Source organism: Natrix helvetica (assembly GCF_964273705.1).
Source record: "Natrix helvetica genome assembly, chromosome: 7".
In the NCBI taxonomy this organism is placed as follows: domain Eukaryota; kingdom Metazoa; phylum Chordata; class Lepidosauria; order Squamata; family Natricidae; genus Natrix; species Natrix helvetica.
Window position 1 is genome coordinate 73,908,822 of NC_138558.1, and position 14,195 is coordinate 73,923,016.

The 14,195-nt window shown below is 44.0% G+C and overlaps 1 protein-coding gene across 8 annotated transcripts in view; it reads right to left on the bottom strand.

Annotated features, from left to right (window-relative positions):
• APBB2 (amyloid beta precursor protein binding family B member 2) overlaps window positions 1-14,195 on the bottom strand; it is a 157,362-nt gene that overhangs the window by 30,297 nt on the left and 112,870 nt on the right. Inside the window, exon 1 of one of the 8 annotated variants that reach the window (XM_081958963.1) lies at window positions 8,751-9,062. The exons of the other annotated variants lie outside the window; for them this stretch is intronic. Coding sequence (XP_081815089.1) covers window positions 8,751-8,944 — 194 coding nt within the window. The 5' untranslated portion in view covers window positions 8,945-9,062. Of the gene's footprint in view, window positions 1-8,750; window positions 9,063-14,195 lie in introns of those variants that run through there. 8 annotated transcript variants of the gene reach the window in all.

Below are 14,195 nucleotides of genomic sequence, written 5' to 3' on the forward strand. Positions count from 1 at the left end.
GAACTGAACTTCCGGTCAGCTCCAGAATTGGACAGGGGGCTTCCAGTTAGGACCTTCGTGGCTCCCGGTGTTTTCTTTTCTGTGGGAAACAGGTCCAAATGGCTCTTTGAGTGTTTAAGTTTGCCGATCTCTGATCTAGGATGCTCACCGTCTCCCACTGAAACTATGTTAAAGTCTGTTGGATAATGATACATCTGCAAGAAAACAACTAAGATTTGTGACTTTCCAAATGACTTCAAATGATCGTAGACGTCATCCTCGACACGACCACAACGGACACCCAAAACTTCTGCTGTTAAGTGAGACATTTGTTAAGGGGAGTTTTGCCCCGTTTCTTGCCACCGTTGTTCAGGGAATCTCTGTGGTTGTTAAGTTAGTGACACCGTTGTTAAGTGAATGCGGCTTCCCCACTGCTTCTCAGAAAGTGGCAAAAGGGGATTGTGTGACTCTAGGACACTACAAGGGTCGTAACTATGAGCCAGCTGTTCATCAAAAGGTCGCGCGATGGGATCACGCGACCCCAGGACACTGCAATGGTCATAACTATGAATCGCTTGCCAAGCACCTCAATTTTAATCACGTGAGCGATGGGGATTCTGCAATGGTTGTAAGTGTGAAAAAGGGTCATAACTCAATTTTTTTAGTGCTGTTGCAACTTCGAACAGTCACTGAACGAATTGTTGTAAGTTAAGGACTAGCTCTAGGTGCCCCAAATACTGCCTCCTAGGCCCTTGTAGGAGCTGATGTCTACAAACCTCTTACACAGATAATTTATGCTAACTTCTTTCAACAAGAGTTAATTGATTATAATTTTCAGCCTCAGTAGATTGCAGATTCTGGACTGTTTCAAGTTAACAAACCCTAGTTAACAATAATTCTGCAACATCTGTTGAATCAAACCACACATCATCATATCCTTTTAACTATCTCGTAATCTCTTGTAGGTGGAGTCTGGGGAACTGAATGGAGCCAACTGTTTACTGGCCGGATGCCCTTCCCTGTCACCGATACGGAGTTTTGTTCAGCAGATATATTCTCAGCGTGCCCATTGTGAGGGAAATATCTGCCTCTACCTAGGATCGAACTCACAGCCTCCTGATTGTGAGGCAAGAGCTCCGCCTCTAGGCCACCACACCACAATTAAAAAGAACCACTGTTGTGCGTTAAAACCAGTAAGACAAATTGTACAGATGATCAATGGAACATTACTGCAGACAAGATGGTGGCTTATGTTAGCCAATTAGCTTAATAAAATAAGGAGATCCTGTTAATTTAAAGAACCCTAATTGGCTTGTTGCAAAAGTAGATTAAAAAGGAGCTGTAAACCAGCAAAACAGACAGCAAAGGTTTCTAACTCATTTATTTTTATTCTTGCAAACGGAAAGGAACTGGAAATTGTTGGAAAATCAATGGCAATGCTTGGATAACCACACGAATGGAGTTTAGCAACCAATTAAGCACTATTTAACTGGGCAACAATTGCTCAATGCAATGACATAAAAATAACGTGTGTGCAGTTTGCCCAGTATATGCCACTTATTGCATTAATTTCCCTTGAGATTCCCCCACATTACATGCAACCTGAAAGATGCGGTGAATTTCTATGAACTGAAAAAGGATGGAACCAAAGCTACGAATCCATTTCTGGAGTTTTTTTCACTTCGAAAAGCACTTCTAAAGTTCCCTATAAAAATCGGAGCGATGATTTTCTTTTTCCCCCAAACGAAGGCAAGCGTTGCCCCAGTGTCTTCCTGTTGTACAATTCCCAGCTAATTCATTGACTTGCAAACCCCGTTTGTGTGGTCCCCTGTGGCCTTTTAACCCTGTCTGAGACCCAATCCTGCTGTTGACGTCAAAATTGGATCCGTTTTTTTTAATTCCTCCCCCCCAATGAAACAACTTTCCTGTAGAAATAATTTATAGTAAAGGCACAGCCTCATGGGAATGGGACACCTTGTTCCAGCCAACTCGCCATGGTCAATATGCCATGGCCAATTCACCAAGGGCTGCGGGACAAATCAACAATTCCATTTAATCACAAGTTACAATCATTAACATTTTATTTTAATTTTTGTTGTCCACATTGTATTAACCCGCAGACAGTTGATATGAGCCATCCTTGTGAAGAGGCAGCCAAAAAAGTCAATGCAATCCTAAATTGCATTAACAGAGGGATGGAATCAAGATCAAGTGAGGTACTAATACCCCTTTATAAAGTCTTAGTAGTACACCTAGAATCCTGCATCCAGTTTTGGCCACCACACTATAAAAAAGATGTTGAGACTCTAGAAAAAGAGCAGAGAAGAGCAATGAAGATAATTAGAGGACTAGAGGCTAAAACATATGACGAATGGTTGCAGGAATTGGGCATGGCTAGTCTAGTGAAGAGAAGGTCCAGGGGAGACATGAGAGCATTTTCCAATATTTGAGGGGCTGCCACAGAGGGGAGGGGGGAGTCAAGCTATTTCCCAAAGCACCCAAAGCCAGAGAAGGAATAATGGATGGAAACTGACCAAGAAGAGATTCAACGTGGAAATAAGGATAATTTTTCTGACAATGAGAACAATCAACCCATGGAACAGAAGTTGCCTTCGGAAGTTGTGGGAGCTTCATCCCTGGAAGCTTTCAAGAAGAGACTGGACTGCCTTCTGTTAGAAACGGTGTAGGGTCTCCTGCTTGGGCAGGGGGTTGAACTAGATGACCTCCAAGGTCCCTTCCAGCTCTATTGTGATTCAACAGATGGAAACGGATCAAGGACAGAAGCAACCCGGAATTAAGGAGAAACTTCCTAACAATTAACCAGTGGGACAGAAGTTGCCTTCAGAAGTTGCGGGTCCTCCATCACTGGAGGTTTTTAAGAAGAGACTGGCCAACCATTTGTCTGGAATGGTATAGGGCAGAAGTGGGCTCCTACCAGTTCAGCCCAGTTCGGCCATGTTATGCTGGCCTGGGTCACAGAACTGGCAATGACCCAGGCTGGACACGCCTCCGAACCTGTTCCCCAGTCACTGCCATCTTTTTTTTCTAGTTCTGCGCATGCAGAGAACAATTTCTATTGAACGCGCTCCTTACCGCATCCAGCGCACGAACGAGTGAACCAGCAGTAACGCCGGCCAGCCCTCACCCCTGGTATAGGGTCTCCAGCTTGAGCAGGGGGCTGGACTAGAAGACCTCCAAGGTCCCTTCCAGCTGTATTCCTATCCTACCCCTATTCCATTCTTTTCTCTTCTCCTTCATTGCAAGTTGCTTCTCTCCTTGCTTAGTTTCCATCCATTGTTTCTTCTGGTGCTTTGGGAAATAAGTTGGCCCCTCCACTTTGTGAATGGCTTTTGACAATACACCCACAGCAAAATTTTATAACTCTGTACAAGCAGGTGTAAACTGCCGATACCATACTGAGTTGATTTTCTAAATATTTTTTTCTTTTTAGAAAGACTGGTCATCCACTGAAACTGCTTGGAAATCTTAAGGGGCCTCTGCTTCCAAGCCTTGCATGGGTAGTCCTTGACTCTACGACCATAACCGAGCTCAAAATTTCTGTTGTTAAGTGAGACATTTGTTAAGGGAGCTTTGCCTCACCTTCTTGCCACGGGTATTAAGCAAATCACTGCAGTTGCTACTTTAGCAACCTGGTTGTTAAGTGGGGAAAAAAACGACTTAGCTTTTCACACTTACGACGGTGGTCACAGGATCGAAATTCAGACGCTGGGCCACTGAGTCACATTTACGACAGTTGCAGCGTCCCAAAGTCATGCGATCCCCTTTTGTGACCTTCTGACAGGCAAGGTCGATGGAGAAGCTGGGGTCGCTGAACAACCGTGTCACTAACTGAACAACTGCAGTGATTCACTTAACAGCCGCGGCAAGACAGGTCATAAAACGGGGCAAAACTCCCTTAACAAACGTCTCACTTAACAGCAGAAATGTTGGGCCCAATTATGGTTAAGTCAAGAACTAGCTGTGTTTCTATGGAATTCTAGCTTCCCAATTTCTTCTTCTTCTTCTTCTTCTTCTTCTTCTTCTTCTCCTCCTCCTCCTCCTCCTCCTCCTCCTCCTCCTCCTCTCATCCATCCATCCATCCATCTAAAAATGGCTCTGTGTGTGTGTGTTCCAGTTTAACTCTGGAACACCTTGATCAATTTTCAACCAAACCTGGTACACAGATGACTTACCCTCTGGAAACAAATACTGTGGGAATAAGACACCCCTAAAACCCCTGGGGGTATGTGTTCTGTTAAGATACAGCCTGTTGTGCCTTAAAATGGCTTCTACTGTACTGCCATAAAATGGCTTCTACTGTACAGCGTAGTGGAGTTGCCATAGTAACGGTTTCACAGTACTCCACAAAGGGGCTCCCTCTGGTAAGGGGGAAAATCCAACATTAGAAATTACGTTTGGTCTGGATATTTTCCCCCTATAAATAAATACCCGGGCAATGCCGGATTATCGGCTAGTTTATAATATTTGTGGCTCGGGAGTCTTGACTTAAAGCAAAGTAACAACGCTTCTTCAATTTCTCCAGGAAGTTCATGAAATATGAACGCAAAGGAAAACCATTTTCTCATCCCTGAGAAACGTTCTCTCCAAGACTTAGGAAGGAGGCCGTTTCGCCGATGTTGGCTCTGCATTCCCTGCTGCTTTTGGAGGGCCTGAAGTCCATGAAGGATGCGGTCTTCTGACGGACGGTAAGTAATTCCTCTTGACGTCTTTCAGCACCTTGCATATAGATACAACAGGTTCTGAAAGGAGAACCCGGGCACTTCAGCGAACCTCTCTTGCACGCGGCTTAGAAAATGTGGCTAACTGGATGGCACAGCGCCAGAGCAGGCGCGCGGGCACAGGTCACCACTACCGGTTTACCTGAACCGATCCGAACCGGCTTTAATATCTTAACTGGAGTCATGGCAACCGGACTTTGTTGTTGGTTCAAAACGTTTCGCTGCTTATCCAAGTAGTTTGAAAAAGTTGGCTGAGGGAACCCTATATATCCGTGATGGCGAACCTGTGGCACACGGAGCCATTTGTTAGGGCACGCGAGGCGCTGCCCTGTCAGCTGGCCAGATCACATGCACGCGCTAGCGAGCTGACTTCGGCCTTCTTTTGAGGCCATTTTTCGCCTTCAAGGAAGTCTCCAGAGCGCGAAAAACCGCCCCTACGGGCAAACTGGAAATTCAGGAATTGTGATTTCTGATTTGTCTGTAGGGCCGATTTTCGACCTCCGGAGCTTTCAGGGGCCTTCAGAAGGCTTCCCAGAAGGCTCCGGAGGGCAAAAATCAGCCCTACGAGCAAACAGGAAGTTACTTCCGGTTTGACCGTAGGGCCGTTTTTCACCCTCCGGAGCTTTCAGGAGGTTTCTCTGAAAGCTCCAGATGATAAAAAACAGTCTTACGAGCAAACTGGAGTTTGCATGTACAGCTGATTTTTGCCCTCCGGAGCCTTTAGGGAAGCTTCCTGAAGCCCCTGAAGGCTCCGGAGGGTGAAAATCAGCCCTACAGACAAACCAGAAGTTACAATTCCCAAACTTCCGGTTTGTCTGTAGATCCATTTTTTGCCCTCCGGAGCCTTCAGGGAAGCTCCTGAGGACTCCGGAGGGCATCTGGGCAGAGTGGGGGCTGTTTTCGCCCTCCCCAGGCTCCTAGAAAGCCTTTGGAGCCTGGGGAGGGCGAAAAGACCGCACCAAAAGCGGGGGGATTGTTGCTGGCTAGGTGTGCATGAGTGCACGGGGCGGGGGGGGGGGTCACGCGCATAGCATTATGGGTATGACATGCCGGCGCACGACCCCCCCTGCGCCCCCCCATTTTTGGCACAGGAGCCTAAAAAGGTTCGCCATCACGGCCATATATGTTCTCCCGGGTGGTTGCATTTCTCACCTAATCTGAATAGGCTTGTTAGGTGAGAAGGTCAAGTGTCATTAAGAATAGTCGCTTCTAAAATCTTTCTCTTAGGTGAGTCATTAAGTGTAGCCTCTCTGGTGAACCTCTAAAGGGGTCTCCATCAAGATTCACCAAGGAGACCACACTTAAGGATCCACCTAGAAGAAAAGATTTAGGCACAACCACTCACTTCCTCCTCACCTAATAAGCCTGTTAGCAATGGGCTTCATATTTTGTTACCACCGGTTCCCTTTGCTTGTGCGCGCATCTTTCACGCATGCACCAGCCTCAAAAACATATCTAAATAGGATGGCATAGAGCTGGGGTGGGTGGGCGCCCCCCACTCGCGATTTCCGCTACCGGTTCAGGTGAACTGGTCCGAACCGAATACCATCTCTGAAGCCTGTCCATACTAGGGGAGAAACAAAACCATATGTCTGGAAGACATATATGAGGTCCTCCTAAGCCAGCTTGTTCAGACTGAAGAAGCTACTTGGATGAGCAGCAAAACCTCTGAACCAACAAGAAAAGAAGTCCCATTTCCATGACTCAACTTCCAGATAATGTAAAAGGGACAGAATGGGACAACTTGCCACAGCCAATTCGCTGTGGCCAATTCACCATTGGTCAACTTGCTGTGGGACAATTTAACAATTCTATTTAATTATTTAAAATAAACAACACATTATTTTAATTTTTGCCGTTCATATTTCGTTCTGTCCCTCCTTTTGTATCCTTTCTTTAATTATTTGATCCCATTATTTCTTTGATATCAGTGAAACTATTGTCCCAAAGTGAGTTGGCTATGGTGAGTTGGCCGTGGGTGAGTTGTTCATGTCAAGTTGGCGAAGGAGAGGACCATGGCGAGTTGGCCATGGCGAGTTGGCTGTAGGCGAGTTGTTCATGTCAAGTTGGCCATGGAGAATTGACCATGTCAAATTGGTCATGGCGAGTTGGCCATGGCGAGTTGACCATGGTGAGTTGACTGTGACTAGTTGATCATGGTGAGTTGACTATGGTGAATTGGTCATGATGAATTGCCCATGGTGAGTTGGCTATGGCAAGTTAGCCATAGTGAGTTCGCCAAGGTTAGTTGACCATGGCGAGTTGGCCATGGTGAATTGACCATGGTGAATTAGTCATGGTGAGTTGGCCATGGCGAGTTGACTGTGACTAGTTGATCATGGTGAGTTGACTATGGTGAATTGGTCATGATGAATTGCCCATGGTGAGTTGGCTATGGCAAGTTAGCCAGTGAGTTCGCCAAGGTTAGTTGACCATGGCGAGTTGGCCATGGTGAATTGACCATGGTGAATTAGTCATGGTGAGTTGGCCATGGCAAGTTGACCATGGTGAGTTGACTGTGACTGATCATGGTGAGTTGACTATGGTGAATTGGTCATGATGAATTAGCCATGGTGAGTTGGCTATGGCAAGTTAGCCATAGTGAGTTGGCCAAGGTTAGTTGACCATGGCGAGTTGGCCATGGTGAATTGACCATGACAAATTGTCATAGACCCTGTACAGGATGTGAGAAGTTATATCTAACAGCAGTTAGAAGCTTCCACCACCACCACCACCACCCATCCAACCTTACTAAACTGCTATGCAAAACAGATTTTGTTAAAATAGTTTCCATTGAAAGGGACAATGTGGCATTTGAAAAGGGTTCTGTCCCAGGCAGCGTCTACACGATTCTACTTCCTAGTTCCAGACGGCATTGGGACGTCTTTCGTAAAGGAAAGACATGAGATGTTGGTGGGATTTAAACTCATGCGCAGCTTTGCAGGTTTCTACTCTCTGCAAAGTTTGTAAGCATTCACAAGGTCCCGATTTCTTCCCAAGGAAACAAGGAAACTGGGAATTGCTGTGTAGAAGAGCATCCCGTTCTTCTCCTGGGACTCCTCCTTCTCCAACTCTCAGTTGTGAAGTCTCTTCTGAAGATTCCAGAGACTTCTGACCCTATTCTGCCCACATTCTATCAATCTACAGAGGCAAGTATGTTCTCTTTCTTTCTTTTTCTTTCTTTCTCTTTCTTTCCTTCCTTCTCTCTTTTTCTTTCTTTCCTCCCTTTCTTTCTCTTTCTTTTTTCTTTCCTTTTTTCTTTCTTTCTTTCTTTCTTTCCTCCTTTCTTTCCTCCATTCTTTTTTCTTTTTCGTTCTTTCTTTCCTTCCCTTTCTTCCTTTCTTTCTCTCTTTCTCTTTCTTTCTTTCTTTCTTTCTTTCTTTCTTTCTTTCTTTCTTTCTTTCTTTCTTTCCTTCCTTCCTTCCTTCCTTCCTTCCTTCCTTCCTTCCTTCCTTCCTTCCTTCCTTCCCCTGGCCATCCGTCTCACTAATGGACCTACACATCTGTTTCCTAAGTCTACTACAGTGTACCACTGGGCTGAAAATTAAGAAAAAAAACCATGGTTTAAATTTATGCACGGTTGGAATTTAAGGACAGGGGCTGAGTAGATCATTCAGAAATGTGCAAATGGAACTAGAAAACTTCCCTTTTTTTTTCTTTTGTCCCAAGACAAATGGGTTCCCTCTCGTTTTATTTCCATCTTAGAAGGCGAACAGAAGCAAACCCTGGGATCTCTTTAAGCCAGGGGTGTCCAAACTTGAGAACTTTAAGACTTGTGGACTTCAACTCCCAGAATTGCCCAGCCAGCATGGCTGGCTGGGGAATTCTGGGAGTTGAAGTCCACAAGTCTTAAAGTTCCCAATTTTGGACACCCCTGCTTTAAGCGATCCACAAACTACAGTCTGATCAACAACAGGGACCCAAAGCCATCACACAACACTTTAACCACAACTTGCAAGGCAAAATAAGGACAAAAGGCAGGCAGGCAGGCAGGCAGTGAAATAGAGGAAGAAAAAAACATCATTTTTTTACCTTTCTCTGAATCCGGAAAAGCATGTAAAAACAGAGCAGAGAGAGTTAGGAAAAGCACAGAGATGAAGAAGCTCAACTCCTTCCCACCCTCCCCGTCCGTTGTCCTTGACTGAGCTGGAAAACAATTTTTCTTCTGCACTTCTAGTCCTAGTTGGAGTTTGTCCACGCTTGGAAGTATTTTTGGAAGTTGTCATGAGGCCTGGGAGGCTCAGCTGAATGGCAGGCAACACATGAAGTGGAATACGGGCTTAAAATATCACGCACAAACAGGGAATCCAGACGACAGATGCGCCCCTTCCTCCTCGCTGCGTTTTCCAAAAAGAAGATCATATTGAAAGCGACAACGTCGAAAGAAATGAATAAGTAATGCATCTGTGTTACACAATGCAGGATTTTCCGCCGTTCCTTCACGTTTCCTTTTTGTGCACAGAACTGAAAAGGAAATCCATTCATCCTTTGGGCCGAATAATAATTTTTTAAAAAGGTCTCACGTTATGCCAGGAAAACATTCGTGTTATTCATTATTACAGCAAGGGGGGAAAAAGATGCATAAATTAAGGCGGGATATTATAAACGTACTTATAATAAAGACAACTGCCGAAGTTCTTGTCTTTTTTTTCTTTCTCCTTTTGGGTGTTTGCCCCAAAATAAGACAGGATCTTATTTTCTTACATTTCTTTTGACCCCCGAAATAAGCACTGGGCCTTATTTTCGGGGGGGGGTCTGATTATTCTTGAGGTGCAGGAGGCGGCGAGCGTGGTCACCCCATGGCTGCTGCTGTGTTGCAATATTTTCAGGGAGGTCTTATTTTAGTGCATGCGCTCAAAAGCCCGATTGGCCTTATTATCCAGGGAGGGCTTATTTTCAGGGAAACAAAGATCTCTTTGAAATCAAAGTCAGTATTATATCTGACACAGACTTCCCAAAATAATGTACATTCGTACCCCTTCATGCTGGTATAACAAGACTGTTTTCCCATAATAATAATAAAAATAATAACAACAATAAAAAAGACTGTTTTCAAAGATCACTACATATTTATAAGGCTACCATGGGTATAAGAAATGACTTTTCATTCTTGTAATCAAATCAGTTAATGCATTTTCTGAAAAAAAACTGATATGGATTTTAATAACAACAACAACAATAAGTTCAGTAGAAATATATCATCAATAATTCTATCTATCTTTAAAACCATCTAATAAGTCATGATCATCATCTTCTTTTAATGACTCCATAATACTTTGCAGGGTGGATTCTGGGCAACTGAATGCAGCTGAGTGTGTTTACTGACCAGATGCCCTTCCTGTCACAAATGAGGAGTTTTGTTCAGCAGATATATTCTCATTGTGCCCAGAGAGAGAAATATCTGCCTCTACCTAGGATTGAACTCACAGCCTCCCGATTGTGAGGCGAGAGCTCTAGGCCACTGCACCATACAAATCATCTAATAAGCAATGACACAGAATTTCCTATCTATGTAATTAATAGATTAATGTCTGATATAAACTTCCGTGAAGTTTTAAAAGGAGGATTATGATATGAGGTTTATCGGGGCACCAAAGTCAGCGGCTTAAGGTAAGAAATCTAAATAACATTACAAATTCTTGGCGTGGAGCAGAAGAGGTCTTCTCACTTACAAACCAATCCCTTCCGTCTCTTTATAGTACATCCTGCAAATAAATTAATTTCACTCCTAGCTGAAAAGAAATGATACTCCCAATCATTACAAAAGTAAAGTAACTCCTTGAATTTTGGGTGACTGCATTCATACAGTTACCACCCTATAAACAGAGGGATAGAATCAAGATCACGTAAAGTGTTGATACCACCTTATAATGCCTTGGTAAGGCCACACTTGGAATATGGCATCCAATTTTAGTCACCCAATGTAAAAAAAGATGTGGAGACTCTGGAAAGAGTGCAGAGAAGAGCAAGAAAGATGATTAGGGGTCTGGAGGCCGAAACATATGAAGAACGGTTGCAGGAACTGGGTATGTCTAGTTCAATTAAAAGAAGGACCAGGGGAGACATGATAGCAGTCTTCCAATATCTCAGGGGTTGCCACAAAGAAGATTTGGGGGTCAAACTATTCTCCAAGGCACCTGAAGGCAGGAGAAGAAGCAACGAATGGAAACTAATCAAGGAGAGAAGCAACTTAGAACTGAGGATAAATTTCCTGACAGTTAAAACAATTAATCAGTGGAACAGCTTGTCTCCAGAAGTTGTGAATGCTCCAACAATGGAAGTTTTTAAGAAGGGATTGGATAGCCATTTGTCTGAAGTGGTGTAGGGTTTCCTGTCTGAGCAGAGGGTTGGACTAGAAGACCTCCAAGGTCCCTTCTAACTCTGTTATTCTATTCTATTCTAAACTTCAGCTACGCAATTCAATGCTTTTGATCTAAAGACTACAAAACGATAGCAGATTTATTGACTGATCAGCGGTATATTCGTGATCTAATCATTGAGAACTTTGAAAACTCCCTAAGGATCCAGAATAGCAACTGAACTAATTCCGATCAGACAAATACTCCGATAATAGACCCCATAAAACTTGGCCAGAGGGTGTGAGGCAATGCCACATTGAAGTTGAAATCTAATAACTCTCATTTCAGAGTATTAAAAACAGAATTCTGATGAATCGCCCAAAACATTTCCTCTATCTTTCTTATTTTGTCTGGGTTTAAGTTTCATTTTGACTAATAATGGAAAGGCTTCCTCAATCGCCCACGGGCTTGTGGATGCTATGCTGAGAACCACAACCATTTTCCAAGCTCATATTCATGGCTGTGAGAGCTAAATAATTGCTTTAATCCAGGGGGTGGGGGGGTGGGAGGGATTACCAGCAGCCTCCATTCCATACTTAATAGCACATCTGTCTAATCTTACAATGCACCAGAGGTTTAACCATTGTTCTGCATCTGCGTGGCCAGCCATATCACGTCAAGAAAAAGAAGGGAGGGAGGGAGGGAGGGAAAGGAAGGAAGGAAGGAGGGGGAATGGAGAGAAAGGAAGGAAAGGGAATGGAGGGGAAGGAAGGAAGGAAGGAAGGAAGGAAGGAAGGAAGGAAGGAAGGAAGAAAGAAAGAAAGAAAGAAAGAAAGAAAGAAAGAAAGAAAGAAAGAAAGAAAGAAAGAAAGAAAGAAAGAAAGAAAAGAAGGAAGGATGAGGGAAATGAAGGAAGGAAGGGAAGTGGAGGGAAAGGAAGGAAGGAAAGGGAATGGAGAGAAAGGAAGGAAGGAGGGAAAGGAAGGAAGGAGGGATAGGAAGGAAGGAAGGAATGGAGAGGAAGGAAGGAAGGAAGGGAAATGGAGGGAAAGGAAAGAAGGGGAATGGAGGGATAGGAAGGAAGGAATGGAGGGAAAGGAAGGAAGGAGGGATAGGAAGGAAGGAAGGAAGGAAGGAAGGGAAATTGAGGGAAAGGAAGGAAGGGAAATGGGGGGAAAGGAAGGAAGGGAAATGGAGGGAAAGGAAGGAAGGAGGGATAGGAAGGAAGGAATGGAGGGAAAGGAAGGAAGGAGGGATAGGAAGGAAGGAAGAAAGGAAGGAAGGAAGGAAGGAGAATTGGGAGAAAGGAAGGAAGGAGGGAAAGGAAAGAAGGAAGGGAGGGAGGAAGGAATGTCAACAGTACCACATCTGCATCTTCTCTCCTTTATATTTAGCAACTATCATTTCTCATCACACATCAGACCCCTCCTTCCCAGAATAATTTTAGCCACCCTTGCTACTTGAAGGAAGACTTAACAACATCTCCGCACAAGAGAGACCCTCCTCCCTGTTTATTGGGAGAAACAAAAAACAATCTCCATTATGCTTAGAATCCCAGGGCTGGAAGAGACCTGCTCACTGTCAGGACATTTCTCCTTCTATCTCCCTCTGAGAGCTTCCGTTCTGCCGATTTGCCCCGTTTCAGGCGAGCCGGTAGTGGTGGCAGCAGGAGGAGGCTCCGCCCACCCGCCCAGACTTTATCATGGACGCTCTGCGCATGTGCAGATGCGCCGCACGCAAGCTCCCAATTCCAAACCGGTAGCAAAAATGAGAGGATTTCATGCCTGCTTCCATCCGTTGCTTCTTGTCCTTCCCTCAGACACTATGAAGAATAAACTGTCAAGAGTTTGTTGCAGAAAGAATCAAATTCAGGAAGCAGCCACAAGTAACCGATTTGGCTGGATTCCTTGACTTCTTTATATACCTAACAACAGATGAATAAAATGTACAATACCGATAGTAGATTCGTTCAACGTGGTAGAAGTTACAAGCAGAACACAAGCAGGAGAGAACAGTTAGTTTCATTTCAGAGCAGACAGAGTAGTTTCAGTTTCGATTCTCAGCACAGACTCAGCTCTGTTTGAGCTCCCATTGGCCGGCTTAGTTGCTATGCCTCTTCACTGGCTGACCTTGTTACCATGTCTCTCCCAGTCATGAATATTCGAACATAAACCAATGCCCTCAGCCCTTCAAGTATTGGGAAATGGCTGTTACAACCCCTGTCATAATCTTTCTCTTCGTTAGGCTACGCATACCTAATTTTCTTCATATGTTTTAGCCTCCAGTCCCCTAATCATCTTGGCTGCTTCCCTCTGCGCTCTTTCTAGCAACTTTTTGATATCATGGCAACCGAAATTGGACGCAATAGTCCAAGTGTGTTCTCACCAAAGCATCATAAAGCGGTATTAACACCAATGGTGAAATTAATTTTTTCCCCTACCGATTCTGTGGGCGTGGCTTAGTGGTCAGATAGCCCGGCAGGCGTGGCTTGGTGGTCATGTGACCGGGTGGGCATAGTTGCACAACTGACTCCCACACAATGCAAAAGCAGCTGGACTTGACACAAGACTTGACCTCTGCAACAAGCAGGAAGCTCACAGACAATCAGGCACAACTGTCGTACAGCTGACTGGTAGTAAAAAAAAAAAAATGCTAAAAAAAAGTTTAAAAAAGTTCCGAGGATTGTTACACAGCTGATTGTTGGAATTTTTAAAAGACTTTTTTTACATTTTTTTTTTACTATCAGTTCGGGCAAATAGGTAGTAAAAAAATGCTTTAAAAAGAAAAAAAAGTTCCAACAATCTGATCGTCTGAACTTTTGAAAACTTTTTAAAGCGTTTTTTTACTACCGGTTCGGGCGAATTGGTAATTAAAAAATGCTTTATTTTATTTTATTTATTTTATTTATTTCTTAGATTTTTAGACCGCCCCCTCTCCCAACAAGGGACTCGGGGCGGTGTACAGTCAATGCAAATAAAATACAATCATAACAATGAAATACATTTAAAATACATTTGGAGGGGGAGATAGACTGTACAAGAAATAAATTATTCTAAAACCCTAAAAACATCCCAATTAAAACCCGAAACCCAATTAAAATAAATCCCCGGGAGGTAAAACTAAGAAAGTGCCAGGCCAGCTGATTGAAATAGGTGAGTCTTTAACTTTTGACGGAAGG